At 49.2% G+C, this 23031-nt stretch overlaps 1 protein-coding gene across 1 annotated transcript in view; it reads right to left on the bottom strand.

Moving 5' to 3' along the window:
* The window catches only part of CACNA1B (calcium voltage-gated channel subunit alpha1 B), a 1044174-nt gene extending 1022114 nt beyond the window's left edge, over positions 1 to 22060 (bottom strand). Inside the window, exons 1-2 of the mRNA XM_085611669.1 lie at positions 21481 to 22060; positions 8730 to 8835 (exon numbers count right to left, since the gene is read on the bottom strand). Of these exons, the coding sequence (XP_085467795.1) occupies positions 8730 to 8835; positions 21481 to 21746 (372 nt within the window). The 5' untranslated portion in view covers positions 21747 to 22060. The remainder of the gene's footprint in view (positions 1 to 8729; positions 8836 to 21480) is intronic.
* Positions 22061 to 23031: the final 971 nt, after the last annotated feature.

Here is a 23031-nt window from a genome sequence, read left to right as displayed (position 1 = left end):
TAGCAACAGATCCCAGTCGTATGGGTGAACTCTGGCTTACATTGGGAGTGATGGGAGCCAAGCGAAGCATAGCTCGCATGTTTACTTCCAAATTGTGCGCAAGGTTGGGGGACTGGAAGAGAAATGGATTGGTGCATGCTGGCTGAGAGGGTTGTATATGTGGGGAGAGGCTGTCCAAAGAAATAGAATAAAATATGGGGAAAGTGGAAGGCTTATAGAGGGAGTTCGGCGAGCCACTGGGTGGTACTACTCATGATGTTTTGTAATAGTGATGGTATGGATCTTACCGCTGGTCTGTGTATTGTTGTGGCAGCAATCATATGTCAAAATGTTGCTACCATTATTTGGGATTTTGTCAATTGATGCTGCTGTCTTTACCCACTGCATTGAAATATCCTCTCTCGCCACAGTTTTCTTTGTCTAACTGTTTCATAAAAATAACTTTAAAAAAAAATAAGAATGTGCCATATCTTAATAGATATGGTGCATTCCTGCCCTCTCCATTTGACGCAGCGCAGCAAGTTGTCTTGCCGTGTTGTGCTGCGTCAAATGATAGTAAATCTGCCCCTTTGGGTCTATGGGGAAATGTTTTTATAAATAAGCGCCTCCTTTCTGGTTTGAATCTAAGAATAAACTGGATATAAGTGGGCAGTAAGAATACGTGATGTCTAACACTTGTGCACTGACCAGTCTCCAGGTCAGAGATTTGCATTCGGAGAATCATCCAAGCAAAGTTCACCCTCATCTGAATGTAGTCCTAGACCCATGCCGGTCACTTACTTATAAACTGGCTGTAATGAGATTTCCGGATCAAAAAGAGAGGAGCACTGTCCAGGGCACACCCTTTGATGACTGTTTTATGACACTACTCACTCTACTAACCCTGACTGTCTGGATAACACTTTATTTAGCAATTTCTAGATAATTAGGACCTATTTACGAGTTTTTGGCACAACAGTGGCGCGGCGGTGCAAACCGCTGCGCCACTGCTCCGCCAAGGCTTGCACCGCCCACTTGCCAGATTAGGACTTTTTCTTAGTCTGACAGGCGGGCGGTGTGGCGGTCCCATGGCGGTGCCTCTTTTAAAGGTGGCGGTGCTATTAAAAAAGGCACCGCATGGACTCAAAAGTCCATGCTGTGCAGGAACCTATGTGTATGCACACAGGGGGCACATGTTATGCCCCCCTGTATGCATCCACATATGTTTGAGCTGTTTCCTCTCCGCCAGGGTTTTCATGGCAGAAGCCGGGCTGAGAGGGAACTTGTAATATGCTTGGCAGGATCATGGCTGTCCCGCCAAGCATACTGCAGCTTCTGACTGCCGCTCCTATGCCAGGGAACGGCGGTTTCCTGGCAGAGCCGGAAGTCCCAGGGCAGTCCGACTGCCCGAGTCATAATCGGGTGGTTGGACTGCTGGTGTGGTGGTGGCTGGAACCGCCACCACCACGCCACCACCAGTCTGGAGGTCCACACCACCAGGTTTTTCACAATGGTCAGGGATAACAAAACTGGCCATTCAATTGCCCACTTTAAAATTGGCAGTCAGTCTAATGGCCAAACTTCGGATGGCCCTTCCTGCGTCAGGCTGCCGGAGGAGTATGTCAGTAATGGAGTCGGAGTAGGCTTTGCCACTAACATACTTAAGGTCCACCTTAATGTAAATCAGGTCAGCGAGCAATCAGTTTGCGGAGAAGGAACTCTGTCACCGACAGAGCGCCCTCTTCGCCAAACTCTAAAGCAGCCTCCTTTTATCACATGGCTGAGGCAGGTAGTGTGAAATTATAGAAAATATTTTCTCATTTTAGCCTCTGGAGCACCTTCCATAGCCTCTAGGAGAAAATCATACGAGAAACAGTTTTCGTTCGAGCATGGTTCTTCAAACCCGAGCAAAAGTTCACCATTTTTCATAGGGTAAAATCACTTTATGACATATCGCTATTACTAAAATTAGTATGGTACCACCAACAAATCATTTATATTGTGTGTAAAATCACCCTTTACATGTGCTCCTGTTGTGCCCCTCAAAATCTAGAGTTCACTACAAAGCATTTCAATGGGGATCATGTCTTCTAGTCCTATAATGACAGTAACAACATGGTGTCCCTGTTGTGGCCGGCCAATCAAGGGAGGGCAGGGGTCCCTTTGAAACACCCTCACATACCCATTGGGATCGGGGTGTGCTCATCTTGCCACCTTATATTATGTTTTTTTAATTCATTTTCAGGACGTGGGGACCATGTCCTTGAGATCCGTAATCACTGCTACCACATATGTTTCACGCTGTGGCCAGCCAATCAGGATTAGCTAGGATCCTTTAAGTGGAGAATCAGAACATACCTGGACACCAACAGTCCAGATATATTTAACTTTTTAACCCCTTCATTACAACCTGAGCACATCTTTAAAGGCAAATTGCTTGAATACAGATGAACAGATTTACATCAAATAACAACATATATGCTTTCTGTGTAAAGTTCTAACTTTCTTCCGAAGTTGGTGTAATTCCGTTCAGCCATTTTTTTTGTACCTCAAAGAACCACTGACCAGTTATAGCTATAGCTAAATGAAGTACCTATAACTCGCTTCCTGCAATGCACAGTGTTGTTATCAATGATGTAATTTCAGATGTAATAAGTGATGTTATCAGCAGTGTCATAGGACATGTCATGAGTGATGTAGAATTTAAGAAAAGATGAAATAATCAGGTGTTCAGACAATTTCATATTCATGCTTGTGTTTCTTTTTCTTACTTTTTAAAAATGTTTGAGGGTGCACAACCAGGGCTCTCAAGAATTGATCCATACGTTGGCTGCTGTAGGGGGGGGCGAAGGCCCCTGCGGCCCTGCTGGTTCGCCAACCGTACCGTTGTTTTATTTTAAGTTTGCATCATTCCCACCTGGGCCACCCAACAACATGAAACCATTGAGGGTCCCAGGGGAGGCCCATGGCGCCCGTGACACCTCCAGGGCCCCAGCCAGCACTCATCCTCACAGAGGGAGGCCTATGCACCCCTTTCAGCACCTATCCTGGGTGCCGTGGGAGCCTGCGCCATTGGTTTGCTCTTACCTGGCGTTGCAGCATTTGTTTCTTCTCCCACTGGATGGGAGCAAACCTATGTTCCCTGTCCGCAAGAGCCTGGGCTCAGAGTTGCATTTCAGCTCCCTGCCCTCCCTCTCCGCAGCACAGAACAGCAATGTCCCAGGGGATGGGTACCCGGAACACTGCTAGGATTCAATCCTCTAGGATGGGTCCCAATGGGGCCCTTTTACGGCAAGTCAAGTGGGGCCCTATGCCCCCTTCCCCAAATATTTACTTCAATGGGCCCCAGGTGATGCAGTCACTGTGGCCATTTAATGGCTGGGAAGGGGAGCTGCATACCTCCCTCCCCTTTAAATTATAATACACAGACCCTGAGCCCTAGCCCACCCCGCTGGCTTCAAAATTAAGAGTGTGCCCTTTATTCAAGCTAGCCTGGCTGCTGAGGGGTGATGCCCTGAAACCGGTCCTAGGATTTTTGTTTCTGGTCCAGGGAGGACCTGACTTGGCAGTTCGGGCTGGACTGTTCCGATAAGGAACAGGGTCAAGACTGATTTGGATATGGCTGGGTCCAAACTAGGGTGGTGTGGTGAGCCAAAGAATGATGGATTAAACCCAGGTCCTTGTGACTGGGGGGGAATGTTTGCATTATTCAGCATTCCATCCATCAATTCTTTCTTTTGCACTTTTTTTTTTTTTTTACTGACATCATGTAAAACGTTTTGAAAAAGAAATACCACCAAGGCTGGGGGGTCAGAGTATCCCTACACTGCCCCCTCATGTATGTATTTCATCATCTTTTCAGGATACAGAGACTGAGTTACAAAGTCCTAAAATGCCTGCCGCAACATCTTTGCTGATGTTGACAGAGACAAATCTTATCAAATCTTTTGATCTGTCGGGTCCGCAGATCCCTGCTGCTTGAAGTGTACATACATTTTGAACCTTCATTTCTGAAAAACTACTGAACGGTTTACACAAAATCAAAAAAAGGACGTTTTCTGGGAAAAGATCTAGCTTTCTGCCAAATTTGGTGTAATTCCATTCAGCCGTTTATTTCTGTATCGCTGTTCAATTTCCTATGAACAATTGCATGGGGAAAATGCATTTTCGGGCCCCCTTTTTCTGGGCCCCCACTTGACAGATCACCCCAAAACTTTCCAGTTGTGTGAAGATTTGTGAAACGATGCCAAAGGTATTAGAAAACCAAATCATCCATTTCCTATTTAAATGTGTTCCCAACTATAATATATATATAGTGGCGGTCACCTCTAGTTAGTTATAGTTAAGTCTGCTTTTCCATAGAAAGAACATTTTTTGGTTGGTTTGCTAATAACTATGGCCTCGTTTGACAAATCTACACAGAACTTTCCAGAAAAAAGTTTATTCACCACAACTCCTTCCTGTAAAGTTTCAGGGTGATCCATAAAGCAGGGGGAGAGGGGTTTAAAGGAAGGGGGTCCAAAATGTAAAATCCCCTTGCATTTTCCACAAACTTCATAGACAAAGATACAACAAAAACTGCTCAATCGAATTACACCAAATTTGACAAGAAGCTAGATCTTGATCCACAGATTGTGCTTTTTTCAATTTAGTGTGAATCCAGTCAGTAGTTTTGGAGAAATTAAGGGACAAAAATAATAGTATATCTAGTAGGTTGGGTTTCTCAAGACTCTCGCAGGAGCCCCAATTTAAAAATAGAGCTGTCTGATTTGCCCAGAGAGCTTTATTTCCCTTAGACAATCTTGCTCCCGTAGGAGTCAGACTCCCACAGGAGCGGGCACTCTGATTGGCTGCCAGCAACATGAGAAAAATATCGCTGGCAGCCATTGCAGAACTCAAAGACATAGTCCTCTGTACTGAGGTTAACAAAAATAATAATATAAGGGGGCAGGGTAGGGATACCCTGACCCCCTAGGCCCCACGGGGGGGACCCAGAGGGCCCCCTGAGGAAAAAAGAAAAATAACCAGCACAAATCTCTCTGGACCCTTGCGGGATCAGGGGGGAAACAATGGCAGCTGGGCCGCATTTAATAACGTTGTGCCCCGGGGAACTCACCCCTCCACCCCCCGGGCTGTGTTCATAAAGGGAAGAAGTGCTGCATGGCTCCCCTCTCTGAGCCTGCAAAGGCCGCAGGGATCTCACCCGAAGGCTAAAAATACTTTATATGGGGAGGGGGGCCAGGTGGCCACCAGTGATGTCATAAATGATGTCATAGAACATGTCGTGAGTGATGTAATATCTGAGGTTCTAAGTAATGCATGGCGGGGGTGCACGTTATAGTTAGCTCTGATAACTATAACTGGTAAATTTATGTGGTTTGTTGTGTTCAAAATGTTGATGTTGTCACTGACAAATTCACCTAACTATAATATTACGTTAACCTTTGTTTTCTTCAATGAATTTCTAAGGTTTTTTTAAACAGATTTTTTATCACACCTAACTAAATACATAAAGTGCTGTGTCTGAAGTGCTTACAGAGGTATCTCATTCTCTCTTTTTCCTACTCCTGTAACTGTCACACAACTTTTGGTATCACAGAAGCAAATATTCCAAAGGTCTTCCACCTAGAAACAAGCTTGAACGTCAGCAATATTTCACAAGGGACAGCCAATTACATTTCATTAGAAACTGTATTCATGTGCGAATTATAAATCACGTCCATGCAATCTAACAACACGTTGCAATAAGTACACACATTTTCAGGAAATGATAAAATGATTACAAATGTGTGAACTAGATTTCTCACCCTCAAGATGACAGTACAAGTTTTAAGCATCAAGATGCTGTTCTCAGCAGCACTGGCGCTCCATGTGTATGTGCAATAACATGTACTGATGTCCCAGAGTAAAGGGAAACAGGAACTGTTTATAGGGACCTCCTCTGGGGTGACAGGACAGAGCGGACAAGCGCTGCATTTAAAGCCCCACCGCAGGGTCTCACTACTTCAACGACCAGGCCTGGAAATCCACTATAAAAAGAGAATAACTATTTTGAGAGCATTACAGTTCCCCTCCCTAGAGGGACTACTGTTCTGACGTGGATAGGTGTGTGTAGGTGAGCAATTAGTATGTTATCTCCCAGGAGACATGTCCTGACGTGGATGAAGCAAGCATTTACCTACGAATGCCACTGAATTAACCCATAATGCACCTCACAACACTCAGACCAGACTAGCCACTAGATTGCTCATTTGTTATTATATTTTGTGGGGGGGTTCTCTGAAAACCAGTCTGTGTTTATAACATATTCAAGAGCTCCACACTCATCCAACCCTATTTTCTCTTCCCTAGAACTGCTACCGACTGCCCACCCTCTGTCCTCCACCCTGGGGTCCTTCCCTCCAAGCTGCCTCCACCGCCCTCGGTCTTTCATGTTTTGGTTGTGCCCTGGCAAGAACCTAGCGTAGTTCATGTCAAGTGAGGCCTCCTGAGAAGCCTGCTGAGGAGGCGTGGCTTCCCATAACCAGCCCCGCCACAGACCTATTGGGCGCGTGGTCCCTAGGCATATTTTGTCATGTGGAGGGTCAGAGCAGAAACACAGAAACTCCAAGTAGAACTGAAGAAGGGATGGGGGGAGGGTCGGAGGAAACATCGTCACCACTGTTGGGGAGAGAGTGGTAATACGAGTGATCAAAAATGCAGTAGGAAAGCCCTTCAAGGGAACAAGCTCCCGACCCAGCCTCCAGGCAACACCAGGTCAGAGACTCAGGGGTTGTCACAGGGAGGCCGCCATTTTGAGAATCTGTAGGGAGGTTCTATGTTGAGCCTAGTCTTTTTTTCTTAAGCACCACCAGCACTAGAAATCAATAATTTATATTTTCTGTGAAAGCCAAGCACGTATGCCACCACATATTTCGGGTTATTTCTTTATTTTCTGTGGCCGTTTTTACAGAACTAATCTTCTGGCTCTATTGAGAAATAGTATATCATTGTATACACAGCTGTTCTTTTGTTTACAGTTTGACTGGACCAGAATTAGGCCATACCCCTTAGGTGAGACCAGGCGAGAATTTTTTGGATTACAGTATTTATGGAGTGTGAATTTTTTAGGGTAATCTTTGAAGTACCATTTAGTACAATATTCGAGCCATTTGCTGTGAGATGCTTCTCCCATTTAGGTTCCCTTCTGACACCCCCCCATCCCCTCCACCTCTCCAGTTCCTCGCTCGCAACCTTTTAGAAGCTTCTCCATTACTATCTACCACAAAAAGCTTCATAATTGACACTGCCGTCCCATCCTATGTCCACCTTTTGCTTCAAGTTACACGCGTTATCCAACGTGCACTAGTTCTAACACCATCAACTTCACCTACAACCATCCTTTTGTCTGTCCTTTCCACATCCCCTCCCTCTACTGCCGATCAATATACCGTCTTCCCTCTACCACCCAATCAATACACTACTCCTGAGCCTACAACTATACTTTATCTTCTTAGCAACTACTGCATCCCAAATCTTAATGGCAGTACCTCACTTACTACTGTGCTCTTCAATTTACTACCAGTTCTTCCCTTCTCGTCTACTACTACTTCCCATGCCTACACATTGTCAATCACTACAGTGCTCCTAAACCTACAACATGTATTCCCTTATCAACCATTCCACTTCTACCACTTCCCCCACCCAAGTTTGTGAAATATTATTCTACTCCTACAACATGTGCCTTAAATCTTAACTCAACTGTGCCTCTGGCATATGCTATGTCTAAGAATACCCTACTGCTAAACCTACCACCATTACCTTCCGTTTACTTGCTTTCACTCACTACACTACTCCTCAGACATTACACTATTTGTAGACATGCCTCTATTCCATTCCTTCACAGCCCATGCTGCTGACCTTCACTACACTCCCTCAAACAGTACAGTACTCATAAACCTACCACTATCTCCTTCTTTCTCGGTCCCCGCTGCTTCCCATACCTACACTACTTCAAACACTAGTCTACTCCTAAACCTACCACAGTTCACTACCATATGAACTCAACCACATCTCTGTATATTACCTCCAAAACTATACTACTACTAAACTAACTCCACACTTCCTTCCTTTTCAGCTCAAGATCCTTATCACTGCACTATCACAACACTACACTACTCCTGAATCCACTGTGATGCTGTATCTTGTCATCATAACACAACGCTACTCATGGCCCTTCCACCATTGTCTTCCGAATGCATGCGACTTACCACCACTAGTAGCCTGTTCCTTCTCAACGTCTGACATCCTATACACCCTACAACCCTGGCAGCCTCTATCCTACTAATGTATATACTTCATTTTTCTTTGCCTTCGCTCATCATCCTCAAAACATCAATGCAACCTCACAGCTTTACGTAACCAGCTCGCAGATTTGCTTTTTATGTATCCTTGGTCCTACCATGTATAGCACTTCCTATAGGATTGTAATTGTCCCTCAAAAAACAGAGTGCATCCGTGGAAGCGCCTGCCCACATTCGGCAGAGTCCAGGTCACTGAACCTCTCGGCCCACTTGGCACAGGCCCTGAAGCCTCGTTGGTCTCTGACTACATGGAAGGCTTGTAGTGACTTGTGCGGATATACCATGGGGTGTAGTCATGAGCACAAGGAGAAATCTGTGGATATGGGATGTAGTCATGAGCGCAAGGACAGTTCGTTATACACAAAAAACACCAACCACAGACAGGAGACACAAGCATGCAGTACTCACCAGCCGCGCGGACATGGGAGTCTTGTCTCCTTCTGGTAAATGCTGCTCCAGGGCCAGCACGATGCAGTTGGCTATGATGGTGGCTAGAATCATATATTCGAATGGAGTAAGAAGGTTAAGGAAGAAACTGGCTGATGAAACCAGACTACACACAACTCCCAACCATGCACCATCCCCAGGTGGATTCAATCTCAGAACCTTCTGCCAAACACCGGGGTCACCACAAATCTAAGCATCGCCACCCCCCCAACCCTGTATCACCTGAAAATCGCTTAGTATTTGAGGTCCATGTATTGTCTGAGGACCTTCTAGTCCCTGACGACTCCTTATTACCTGATCATCCTCTAGTACTTGATTACCTGAGGGCATCATATTACCTGTGCAACCTTTCTTACTCAGGCACCTGCATTATATCAGCGCCCTGCATTACCGTAGCACCATGTCATACCTAAGCCTCCTCGATTACCAGTGCCACATATATGACCTGGGGACCCTGTATAACCTTAGAATCATGTGTTACCTGAGCAGCCTGCATTACCTGAGCAGCCTGCATTACCTGAGCAGCCTGCATTATATGAGCATCCTGTATCAGCTGAGAGATATGTGTTGCCAGAGCCACTTCCATTACCTCAGAGGCTGCTTTAAGAATGTAACCTACATTACCGCACTACCCGGAGCGACCTTCATTACCTTCTTGAGGACTCTGCATAACCTGAGCGACCTTCTACCACCTGAGAATCTTGCATCAGCAGAGCTACCTGGATTACCTCAGCAACCTACGTCCCCACAGTGACCTGCATTACCTGAGCGACCTGCATTACCAGAGTGTTCTGCACTACCTGAGCACCCTGCCTTAAATTAGCGTCCTGCATTACCTGAGCACCCTGTCTTAAGTGAACGTTCTGCATTGCCTGAGTGACCTGCATTACCTGAGCGACCTGCATTACCAGAGTGCTCTGCATTACCTGAGCACCCTGCCTTAAATTAGCATCCTGCATTACCTGAGCGACCTGTATTACCTGATTAAACTGCATTACCTTAAGGACCTGCATTAACTGAGCACACTGCATTAACTGACCAGCCTGCATTACCTGACTGATCTGCATTACTTGAGCACACTGTCTTAAATGATTTGCCTGCATTATCTGAACGACTTGCATTAACTGATCACCCTGTCTTAACTGAGCTGCCTGCATTAACTGAGCTGACTGCATTACCTAAGCGACCTGCATTACCTGAGCACCCTCCATTACTTAATGGGCTCCAATACCTGAGCATGCTGTATTACCTGAGCACCTCCTGTTACCTGAGTGCTGTGTAATACCTTAGCACCCTGCATTACCTTAGCACCCTGCATTACCTTAGCACCCTGCATTACCTGAGCCAACTACTACTTGCACTCTTATGCCAAAGAACCACAATGCAGAGTAGACATGATGCTGTACAGGCATGTGACGTCAAATAGGTACACTTTATTGCAAACACCCTGGATTATGAACATAAAAGTGCATGGATAAATGGGGTCACAGGGGTACCCCATCATGAGGACACTCTATGCAGTGTAGACACACTGAGTCATACATGTGCGCTATCAGAAGAAACACTATGCTCTATAGACACACTGAGTCATACATGTGTACTATCGTATGAATACACTGCAATACAGACACACTAAATCATTCGTGTATACTTTCATAAGGACGCAGTGTGCAGAACATACATGTAGAGTCATAGACGTGCAGTGGCATATGGACACACTATGCAGTACAGATGCACTTGGCTATATGGCATCATCGCCCCATCAGCACATGCATGGGTGCGCCGTTTCAGAGAGTTGCACAGTGCCCCCATGCTCAACAGTTGAGTGACAACCCTGTACTAGCTGCATATGCCAGGGAACATCTCAAACCCCCTCCCGAAAACACACGGCACAGGTAGGAACCGTGTGGCAAAACCCACTCTGTCACCATCTGAGCGGGCAGCGACCAGAACTTCCCGCAGTGTCCCTAGCTCTAACTGCGAGCCTTTATGAGGTCAACTCAGAGCGCATCTTCTTGTTCAGTGCTAAAAGCTACCACTCGAGAGCTGCCTTGTAATCTGTTATGATGAGCACTGGTAACAAGCTACTAACCAGCACTCATTCTGCAGTCACCTGGCAGAGTGGATTCCAACAGGGGCACTATTTTCTCCGCCTGTATTGTGTGGTGTATTACCACCGGTTGGTACTTGCACTTTACCATATTTTACAAGTGGCATCAGATCTGGGTGAGGTCCTAAGTGCATCTTTCACTTACCTCCTGCGCATTATCTCTACTCTGAGTGGGGGGGGGGGGGGTTTGTCTAATCGAGCTTCTAAATTATTCTGCACATTTTATGGGTATTAACCTTGCCTCTGGCTACCAATAGACATGGCCAGGTTTCAGCCGGCACTTCCAGAAGAGAGTAAAAGGTTTATGTTTCAGGGACCCCCTCGAGAGGTGAACAAAAAGGGTGCATTTCAGGAAACAACTCTAGAGAACAATATATAGGGCCAGGTATCAGGCAGCACTTCTAAAAGAGACTAAAATGGTTATGTTTCAGGAACCACCTCCAGAGGTGAATAAAAGGGCTATATTTCAGGAAACAATTCTAGAGAACAATATGTAGGGCCAAGTTTCAACAAGCTCTTCCAGAAGGCAATAAATGTTTCAGGGACTGCATTTAGAGGTGAATAAAAGGGTGCGTTTCAGGAACCAACTCTAGAGATTGCAGATTTATATAGCGCGGCTTATCTCCTGTGATGGTATCCAGGCACTGCCCATGGGCACAGGGAGATTAGGTGGTTTGCCCAGAATCAAAGGAAGTTGCGCCGAGACTTGGACCCAGATCCCCAGCTCCGGAGTCCGCAGCTCTGGTCGCTGCACACTCTCCTCTCCCTAGAAAACAATATGTAGGGCCAAGTTTCCTGAACTCCTTTCAGAAGGTAAGTAGAAGAAGGTGCGTGTCAGGAAAGGAAACACCTCCAGAAGAGACTAAAAAGGACGATATTTCAGACAGCAACTCCCGAGGAGATTACAAAGTGCTAATTCCAGGAAGGCTCTCACATCCACAGGCCTGCGTTTTGGGGTGCTCTTTCAGGAAGACTACAGGGAGCTTTGTTTCAGGACGCATCTCTGAACGAGATTAAAAAGGACCAGGCTCCAGGAAGCACCGCCAGAGGTGAAAGAAAAGGTCTACATTTCAGAAAGACCCTCCACAGAGGTCTATGAAGGACTAAGTTTCAGGAAATATCTTCAGAGCTGAAGAAATAGCTTGTCGGTGATTCCATATGAATGAAAAATCAAAGAACCAGTTCTGAGAAACTATTTCAACTAAACGACCGAACGGAAATGTTCAAGAGGAGTGACATTTGCCATTGGTTAGAAAAATAAATAATAGCAGGTCCTTTTTGTCGGAAATGCCTTTTGCATCCTTATTAAAGTGTCAATGCCTTTAAACTTTAAAATGAGTTTTCACCTTCTATTATTACACGGGATGTGTAGATCGTTTTCCCTTCAACGTCCTTCCCTTCACACAATCTATTACTAGCTGATGGTTCACTTTGTTGTACTGCTGTTCTGGTATGACCACCAATCCATTCCCTTGTTTTACAGATGTTTGCTTCCCAATGTCCCTACTTTCTGCATATGCCCTCTTTTCCTTTTGGACATCCCTTTGGTTTTTGGGGGTTTTTTTTGGGAGGGGGGGGGGGCACCAGATCACCCTCCTTCACCCATGTTTTAAATTAATCTGTTTCCCTTGTGTTGCTGTTATTATCCATTTTTAGTGGGTTTCGTTCTATTCTCCTCATTCCTTATCATAACCATTTCCTTACCCTGCCCCTTCTATCTTTGTCTCCTTATCTCTTTTTTAAGCTTTAACATGGAAAGTATGTTCTCTAACCTGGTGCTCTCTATATGGTCAACATGTTTTCCTTTTAAAACAGTTATAAATCTATGTTATTTTGTAACTGTTTTTCTTTTTCTTTATTGCTATTGTTTTGGACCAAACTGTGTTTCCTTTGATTTTTTTTTTTTTCACTAACTGGGTTTTTGATTATTGGGGTTCGCAGAAACAAGTTTCTATGACTTTGTTTTTCTGAGAATTTAAGTCCTCTGACGAGAAAGGGCTTTGTTTCAGGACGCAAGCCCACAGGAGAATAGAATGGAGTAAACTTCGTAGAGCCCCTTCCAAGGAGATTAAAAAGGGGCCAGAGAGCACCCCCGGAAGCACCTCAAATTTCAGAATAGTGTCATCGCAGTCCAGCATACCTAAAAACAAGTCAAATTTCTTCCAGGAATGTACTGCCTGTGCCTGGGCACATCATAGACGCGTATCTACTGCACCGCCTTCTGCCCCATAAGCTAGTCTATTCAGCTATCTCAGAGCCAGGAGAAACCATATGCCCCCATACTCAACCGTCCGCTTTTTATTCTTCAATAAATTAAGTTTCAAGGAAAAAATCATTTCTCCGAATATATGTCCCACATTTGTTGCAAACGAGACCCTGTTTGGTAACGAAAAACAGTAACTCCCAGATCTCAAGGTGCGTTTTATTGAAATTACATTTATATAGCGCTTCCTTTCTCTGACGAGGCGCTGCACGGTTGACACGCTACTCCGAACCTGTCAACTTAAAACTCGACCCACCAATCAATGTGAAGTGGATGTCTTAAAGGACAGAAAGAATAAAAGGAGTACCTCTTTTATTCCTAAATAATTATGACTCGGTCCAAGCATCGTGTAAGGGCATCCATATGACAGGGTCTGCGACAGCGTGCTCAGACTAACGCCTGAGACTGATACAAAGAGCCGAGAAGCAGGTGTTTCGCGTCGCTGCCTCCCCTATGGCTGCGCACAGGCCATTAACAGAGTGGAGCTGCGCGTGCATTTTCTGCTTGAGAAGCTCGCGCTAAGTGTAGCTTGAAGCCAGGAGGACCGGCTGGCACCAGTGGGCAGGGCGCCCCCTGTCTGCCGCTGAGAGAGCTTGCCATGGGGAGAGACGGGCTGCAAGGCTCGGCTCTGGTGAAAAAGAGCGCGTGACTTCAGCTGGCACAAACAGGCCCAGTTACAAACAGGCTGATTACTCGCGGGAGCCCGGGCTGTGCCTGATAACCTCGAGTAGTAAATCTCGCCCGTTGCATAACAGTCCGGAACTCTTCTCGGTTGTCTCAGAGACGGCTATGCTGCACTATGCGTCCAATGAGGGCGGAGGGGCCAGGCTGTTTCTTCGTAAACCAGGGCACGCGCGCCCTTCAGGTGCACGCGCGAGACATACCTTCTTATGGGGGCTGAATGTACTTTAAATCTGGAGCGAGGCCAGGAGAACGCAAGGACGTCGAATCACCAAAACGTCACAGGGTGTCAGAAGTTGCACGTGGCCCTCTTTGGCCCACTGCAGACGCAAGCGGGTTGACCCCTAACCATTCCGGAGTCTCCTATTTTTTTGTTTTGTTTTTGTTACTGCCAATGCCTTTATGCGCCGAGACCTGGAGTAGTAGCAATGGCAAAGCCAGGCGTAGCAAAGAGTGCAAGCCAAGGGCAGCAGCGTTCGCTAATGACGTCGACATCAACTGTCTTAGACTGTAAATAGGAAAGAACGACACCTGTTCCCTCTGTCACTGATGTAGCTTAATGCCTAGTACACGCAGACACGCGCATGCGCGAGCAATGGACAGGGTGCCGCCTAGGGGCGTCCCGCAAGGCCCCTTGCAGCCCAAGGCCTCTGAATAGCTCCGATACTTGGGAGCCTTCGCAGAGGGTCCAGTTATTCTCAGCTGCACAATGGTACATCCCTTTGTGGACAGAGCAGGCCTGGTGTTGTGGGGTTGGGGGTGTTTTTCGGAGAGTGGCCTGTGTGAGCAGAGCGGCCCGGTGGCGTACAGCAGGCCTGTGGGGGAGGCAGCCGCGTGGTTGCTAGGCTCCATCTAGGCCTCTCTGGCTGGCGCTAACGCAGGATCAATAGGTGTGTGTGATTGCACAGGGGAAGAAAACAACGTGCTCCCTGGAGACGCTCTCTACGAAAGCACTGCTGGTGGCAGAGGAGTCGGGGCACGGCAGGGGAGCACCGCCGTGGTCAGACAAAGGAACTCTGCTGCGAAAACACACTGGTATCCATGGCTGGTCGATAGCGCCGGGGCAGCTCGGGGAGGAACAGAGCCCCTCCAGCCAGGCCCCCAACCGACAGTGGTCAGGCATAGACCCCGAAACCCAGGGTGGCACGGGGGCAGGCCTGCTGAGGAATCGAGCCCTCCAGACCCCAATGCCCGGGAGTGGCACGTAGTCGGCCATGCTGAATAGTGCCAATATCGGCAACCGTTATCATAGCATACATCAGTACATACTCATAATAAAACACATGACACTGAATGTAAGTGGAGAAATATTGCTGCAGGTTTATTAGCATAATAAATATGCAAACACGGTGGGTTATCTTACGGGCGATCCCAGGGCAGGCCAGCCCCATGCCGCCTGCCCGTCTGATAAGCCTAGAGTCACCATGGCAACGCCAATTGGTGACCACCAAATGTTGGGAGGGTCCACCCCTCCCATCCGTGGACCTCCAGTCCACATGCTTCACCACGCCCCCCCGTGATGGGTGGGCGGAGCATACATGGCAGCCCCCGGTTGCTCAGACCCACAACCGCCTGTCGGTTAGCGGGGCGCCGTAGGTCTTCCAGTGGACACGCTAAAAGATCCCTGGGTATCCTGGCTTAGCACCACACGGTGCTGCTGCATGCTATACCCCTTGGTATGTGCAGACCCTGGATCGCCCTGTAACTCCTCCTGCAACACAAAAGTGAAAGTTGTTAGAAAAACCTTCCCCCCCCCTTCTTGTCCCTCCTGATGCCGGGTAAGCGGATGGGCGGGCAAGGCAAACGAGCGGACAAGAGGGCGAGGAGGGGGCGGGGACCGAATATGTACCCCCCCCTTGGCTCCTCCCCGCCGGAAGCAGCTACCTGACTGGGGTCTCCCTAGGTCAAGCCCAGGGACACGACCTCCCACCCCTGTGCCTTCCTGTGGCACTAAGGCGGCCGCCCTCAAGGGGGCGGGCCGCTGCGCAACCCCCACCCCGGGCAGCCTTACAGAAGCGAGCCCTCCGCCAGGCACTCAGCCAATATCGGTGTGACACAGTGAGACCCTATAGCCGTGCTGAGGAAGCGCATCGCCCAGTCAGACATAACCCGGCCGGTACCCAGGGTGGCAAGAGGCAGTCCTGCTGAGGAAAGCGTGCCATCAGTCACCCAGAGACATCACTGCCGGGGCTGGCACGGAGGCAGACGTGCTGGGGAAGGCAGCCCGAAATTCACACATAAAACCCTGGCTTACGAACCAGAAATGCTCCCCCCCCCCCCCCCCCCTATGTCCAAGCGAGGGAATTCAAACCCTCAAACAAGCATCCCTCAGACACGGGGGCCATGAGGTCCTGCAGAGCCAGAGGAAGACGCCTTCTGGGGGAGCGCGCCCCTAAAGGAGCAACCCCCTGAGGTTGACGAGCTGTTGGTATACAGACGGCCCTCAAAGCCCGGCGAGGGCAGGGCCGGGAGGCCGCCCTCGGGAGCCCTGGCACCCAGGGCGAATACTGGGGGAAATATAGAGGCCTCAGGCTACAAACGGGCAGAGCAACGCCAGTCGCCCCCAGATATCCATCAAAGGGTCTTATGCTGGGGCAAACACAGAGCCCCCGCATCCGTTGAGGGAAATCCGAAGACCTGCCACGCCGCCCCGCTGCTAGGTGACGGGGGAGTAGGGAGTCCGCACCGGTGGGCTCAGGTGGGGGAGAAGAGCCCCGCAGCCTGCCTAGGCTGACGGACACAGGAAGACCCCACAGGTGGCGGAAGGCAGCGGTGTTGCCCCTGCTTTCACTGGACAAAGGATCCTTGAGCGCAGTCGCCCCTCTGCCCGCGGAAGCGAGCAGAGCAGCCCTGCGGGGGAAGAGGCCGCTGCAGCAGCGGCGCCTTCCTCGGGCCTACAATACCGAGAATACGGTGCGCTCCCCGGGCAGGCCGCGCGTCTTGTGGTGCCGGCCACTGAACATCACCCAAGGCTCCGCCAAGGGTCGTGCGCCCCCGTCTTCAGTACAGAAGCATTTCTGCCCACAACATACATACATATATATGTGAAATGCAACGGTGCAGTGACGCCTCCCGGCTCCATCTTGTTGCTTCCAGGCCATGGAGTCAAGCGCCAGTCCCCACTGCCGGGATCTGGGCCCAGCCTTGGCATCCGGAGGCTCACTCCAATGAGTATTCTCTGCCAGAGCAGGCGGGACATACCAAACTCATATGTGGGTGATGGCACAGAAGGCCCCATCGTCTCTTCAGGCTGTGCTCATTGCAGTCCTGCATGCACGCCTGACCCCACATCCTTTGTGCCACATTTAATTCCGCACGTGCTGTGGCGCCCCAATATCACACTTCTGCACTAAGAAAGTACCCAAATATATTTCACCACCCCGGAGTCAAAATGCAGTGACCCTTCCATTGACCCAACATCTCTTGTCCTGAGAAAGAAGTCACTCTCAGATCCTCTGGAGTCCTCCGGCCTAGCCCTTGCTCTCCACAACCTACTCTGAATGAATCCCCGGGGCCCGTCCGCTAGAATTCCATAAGCTCCGTTTCTCAGGCCTGGTTCTAGCTCCGGTCCTCAGGCCTTGCTCCAGGCCCTTCTCTTGCCTTGACCCTGGCCAAGCCCCTGCACGCTGGCCTGGTCCCAGCCCTGCCCTTGTTTCCAGCTCCAATCCCTGCTGGTTCAGTCCCTCCGCTGGCACCAATTCGAACCCTTGAACCTGTTTCGATCTTCTGCTGGCGTAACTACAACATAGACCCAATACCTTGCTCTAGTCTCTTCACCATGCTTTGTTAAAACACCTGCCCTAGGTTCTAGCAATGGACATCTCCCTGCCCCGTGCATGACTATAACGCTTGCCGGTGTGCCTGGCTCCAGCCTGTGCCCTCCTACCTGGTTCAAGTTTTGCCCCTTGTCCTGAATCCAGTCTCTGCCCAGTCTAACTTCTGCCTGTGCCCAAGACCTCGTTTCTACCCCTTCCCTTAGGCCTTGCTACAACCCATGCACTTAGGTCTGTCGCTAGACATAGTCCTCAGTCTAAATCAAAACCCTTCCTTCAGGCCTTCCTCCGGCCCCTGTGCCTGGCTCCAGCCTGTACCTACAGATCTGGCTCTGGCCTGTACCCTCAGACCTGACTGCCATTCTCCCCCGCCCTAAAGCATGGTTCCGGCCCCTGCTTCTAAATTGCTACAAGCTTTAAGTCTGGAGCCAACCCCTGTCCCAAATCCAAGTCCTGTTCTTAAGCCAGACTCCAAACCCTCCCCTCAGTCTCGGCTCCAGCCCCTTCCCAAACAGCCTGATCCATCCAGACCATCTCGATTGCCCACCTCAGCCCTACCATCTGTCGGTGCCTATGCACAAGTAAGGGACATCTTACTTGATTATCCTCTTCGAATGACCCACAGATCCTAGAAGACCCTACACAATTTCTCTTCTCAATCGACCCATTTACTATCCCACACCAGGATGCAACCATTTGGTAATCCAGCTGAAATAACTCTTTCTCAGCTCAGTTCCACCGACTGCATAAAAGCCCACCTCTTCTGCCCCAGAGATGTGCAATTAGTGGTCCCTTTCAAGTGGTCTTCCGATCCCCATCATCTGTCCCCAGCTCTTGCCACGATCACCTACATTGGTTGCACATATGGTGAATCAGCAATACTTATACAATGAGCCCGTTAGACTCTACTCGTTCTCCATCAGCCTAGCAATCAATCCCTGTCCCCGTTCACCAGAAAAAAATATCGCTATTTGGTGATCCTCCTAGCATGACCCTTCTCAGCCATATCCACGCCTTGACGTCTTTTCCATCACAATCTATCCCTGGATGTCTACACTAGGAAAGGATATGTCCATTTGGAGTTGCACTACTACTCATCCTTCTTTCCCTCAACCGTACCTTAATACGTCACCCTCAAACCAGCGATGGCCATTCACTTGTCCTATTGGAGTTTCTGATTGACTCCTTCAGATCATATATTCAGTCCTGTTCCTCTGTTCTCCCAATGGTGAAGCGGATTGCCATTCAGTGTACTTCACTTGGAATAAAATCAGATATCTTTCCAGATTATATAACTGATGAGATCTCCCTATCTCAACATTTTCTACTGGCCCCCACCACACTGGTACAGGATATTTGGCTATCTTCTTGGAACGGCCCTTCTAGACCAAATCTTTCACCGCTGTCCCAAGTTCGACAAACTAGAAAAGGATATGACCAGTGATCCTTTGGCATGGCCTTTCTAGAACCAGCCCATCCCCCCCTCTCCCCAACTCCACAAATCTGCCTCCGGTGCTCCGCATTGATCAAAGATATTGGCTTTCCATGACATTTTTTGTGATTCTCTGGCGTGACCCTTCTAGACCAAGCCCATCGCCCTTTGCCCTTCACTCCCCAGCACTCAAAGAGGGTATGGTCTTTCCTGCATCTTTAGAGTGACGTGCCTATAACCTACTTTCCTCCCTTATCCCTCAGTCAGTAACTCCTAACCCACACTGGACCAAACCCACCGCACTTTATCCATCAATCACCAACATTGGAAGAGGGTATGGCCATTTGTGATTCTACAGAATTACATTCCTATACCCTACCCACCTCTTCTATCCCGGTCCCCAGTATGCCCACACTGGAAAAGGTTAGCACCATTCAGTGATCCTCTTAGAATAACTCTTCTAAACCAAACCTATCTATCTTTGCCCAATGTTCTTCAACACTGGAAACGATATGGCCATTTTTGATTCTCTGGTATAGTCCTTCTAGACCAAACCCATCTCCCTTTGCCCATTGCTCCCCAGCAATGGAAGGGGATATGGCCATTCTATATTCTCTGGAATAACATGCCTAGACCTACCCATCTCCCTTATTTCCCAGTCAGTACCCAGGACCCAAAACTGATAAGGACATAGTTATGGACATAGTGATTTGCTAGAATTACCTCTCTTGACCAACCCATTCTATCTTCGCCCACCACTCTAAAGCATTAGAAAATAACATCTCTGGGATATGGCCATTCGTGATTCTCTGGCATGGCCCTTCTATACCAAACTCATCTCTGGGATACAGCCATTCGTGATTTTCTGGCATGGCCCTTCTACACCAAACCCATCTCTGGGTTCTGGCCACTCGTGATTCTCTGGCATGGGCCTTCTACATCAAACCCATCTCTGGGATACAGCCATTCAGGATTCTCTGGCATGGCCCTTCTACACCAAACCCATCCCTGAAATACGGCCATTTGTGATTTTCTGGCATGGCCCTTCTACACCAAACCCATCTCTGGGATACAACCATTCGTGATTTTTTGGCATGGCCCTTCTACACCAAACTCATCTCTGAGATACAGTCATTTGTGATTCTCTGGCATGGCCCTTCTACACCAAACCCATCCCTGGGATACGGCCATTCATGATTTTCTGGCATGGCCCTTCTATACCAAACCCATCTCTGGGATACTGCCATTCGTGATTCTCTGGCATGGCCCTTCTACACCAAACCCATCTCTGGGTTCTGGCCATTCGTGATTCTCTGGCATGGCCCTTCTACACCAAACCCATCTCTGGGATAAGGCCATTTGTGATTCTCTGGCATGGCCCTTCTACACCAAACCCCTCTCTGAAATACGGCCATTTGTGATTTTCTGGCCTGGCCCTTCTACACCAAACCCATCCCTGGGATACGGCCATTCATGATTTTCTGGCATGGCCCTTCTACACCAAACCCATCTCTGGGATACTGCCATTCGTGATTCTCTGGCATGGCCCTTCTACACCAAACCCATCTCTGGGTTCTGGCCATTCGTGATTCTCTGGCATGGCCCTTCTACACCAAACCCATCTCTGGGATAAGGCCATTTGTGATTCTCTGGCATGGCCCTTCTACACCAAACCCCTCTCTGAAATACGGCCATTTGTGATTTTCTGGCCTGGCCCTTCTACACCAAACCCATCTCTGGGATACGACCATTCGTGATTCTCTGGCATGGCCCTTCTACACCAAACCCATCTCTGGGATACTGCCATTCGTGATTCTCTGGCATGGCCCTTCTACACCAAACCCTTCTCTGGGATACGGCAATTTGTGATTCTCTGGCATGGCCCTTCTATACCAAACCCATCTCTGGGATACCACCATTGGTGATTTTCTGGCATGGCCCTTCTACACCCAACCCATCTCTGGGATACGGCCATTTGTGATTTTCTGCCTTGGCCCTTCTACTCCAAACCCATCTCTGGGATACGGCCATTTGTGATTTTCTGCCTTGGCCCTTCTTCACCAAACCTATCTCTGGGATACCACCATTGGTGATTTTCTGCCATGGCCCATCTACACCAAACCCATCTCTGGGATATGTCCATTTTTGATTCTCTAGCATGGCCTTTCTACACCAAACCCATCACTGGGATACGACCATTCTTGATTTTCTGGCATGGCCCTTCTACACCAAACCCATCACTGGGATACGGCCATTTTTGATTCCCTAGCATGGCCCTTCTACACCAAACTCATCTCTGGGATATGTTTATTCAGGAATCTCTGGCATGGCCCTTCTACACCAAACTCATCTCTGAGATACAGCCATTCATCATTCTCTGCAACAACATGCCTAGAACTACCCACCTCTCTGTGTCTATTCGGTCCCCAGTACCCCATGTTGGAAAAGGATATGGCCATTCGGTGATCCTCTTGGCATACTTCCGGATGATGTTGTCCTCGCTGAAGATGAAGAGGGAGCGGTTGACGGTGAAGCAGTTCTGCTTGACAGGGATAGGATTGTAGAGGGCCATGGTCCGGGCCCTCTGGGCCATCGACTGCTTGTACACCCTGGCACCAGGCTGGGGACCTCCTTGGCGGCTGCTGCCCCGGCCCCCTGCCGTGCCGGCTGGCCCTCCACCACCATAGCGAGTGGGCAGATCCTCTCCAAAGCGAGCCATGATCCTGAGGATGCAGAGAACTGGCAGTGAGAATCCAAGGCAAGGGGAGACAGGAGCATCCCCCCCTAGGGTGCAGGAGGACTTCCCTGGGGGACAGAGAAGGGCAGCAAATTTACCTCCTCCCCTGGAGGGTTACAGAAAGTAGAGCCAATGCAACAGCTGTATATAGAGGGTATTAGAGGAGTGCCCAAGGCAGACTGGGATGAAAGGTTGGAGCCAGCACACAGCAGGTCTTGTCACGTTTCATTCAATGGGTGGGTCACACAGAGGTGGAGGGGCTCGCACACAAAAAATGCTGCTATTAACAGAGTTGTAGAAAGCGGGAGCCAAGGCAAGATCCAGTCAACAATGAAGAATACCCAAATGTCCCAATGCCCAAAGATGCGTCTGCCGGATTCAAAACACCATTCAGATCTCCCCAAAGTGCCCCTCGCCTCTGAAAATAATCCACAGAGGGAAAGGATCACACACGGGGTATTAAATCATTCCCTGCTCGTCCTTTTCCCATCCTGTCTCTCGGGGGATGCAGGCGGGGAGTGTGGTCCTCCTGCTCTGTCCAGGCTCCAGGAGGAAACGGCGGTACCACGGTGCCGGGGCCTGGCAGTAAGGTAGGAAGAGAAAGACTGCTGTCCCTGCAGTAAGGACCTGCGAGGGATGCGTGAGAGCAGGCGATAGTATCCCAGTGAACGTATCTGCCAGGGATGCAGAAGAGGCTGGTGTCTCTATGCCGGGTCTGGCAGGGATGCAGGAGATGCAGGCGCCCCTGGGCCTGGATCTGACAGGGATGCTGGAGGAGAGGCTGGTACCTTGGTGTAGGAGATGTAGGGATGGGCGATACTGTTACCGTGTCTGCATCTCTCAAGGGTGCAGGAGGAGATGCGGGTATCCTGTCAGGAATGCAGAATGCAGGAGAGGTTGGTGCATGAGGGGAGGCTGGTACCTTTGTGCCTGGATCTGCCAGGGATGCAGGGAGACAGACTGGTACCCTGTTGCTTGAATGTGCCGGGGACGCAGATGGAGCGGCTGGTAGCTAGGTGCCCGAATTAGAGCCTGGTGCCACGGATTGTCTGGCAGGGATGCAGTAGGCGAGGTTGGTACCCAGGTACCTGATTCTGCCGGTGATGCCGGAGAAGATACTGATGCTCCAAATGATCAGCTGGGGTTAGACGAGCCGCGGGTCCCGAAGTGCCTGGCTCTGCCTCCAGGTGGAACAGCCCGGGGATGCTGACCTGGATCAGGGATGAGGCTCAGACGCCGGAGAAGGAGTCTCTACCGGCCCCTGACC

This window comes from Triturus cristatus, chromosome 1_2, assembly GCF_964204655.1.
Source record: "Triturus cristatus chromosome 1_2, aTriCri1.1, whole genome shotgun sequence".
NCBI lineage: Eukaryota > Metazoa > Chordata > Amphibia > Caudata > Salamandridae > Triturus > Triturus cristatus.
Note: the sequence above shows the minus strand (reverse complement) of the source record. Positions and strands in the feature narration are given on the sequence as shown.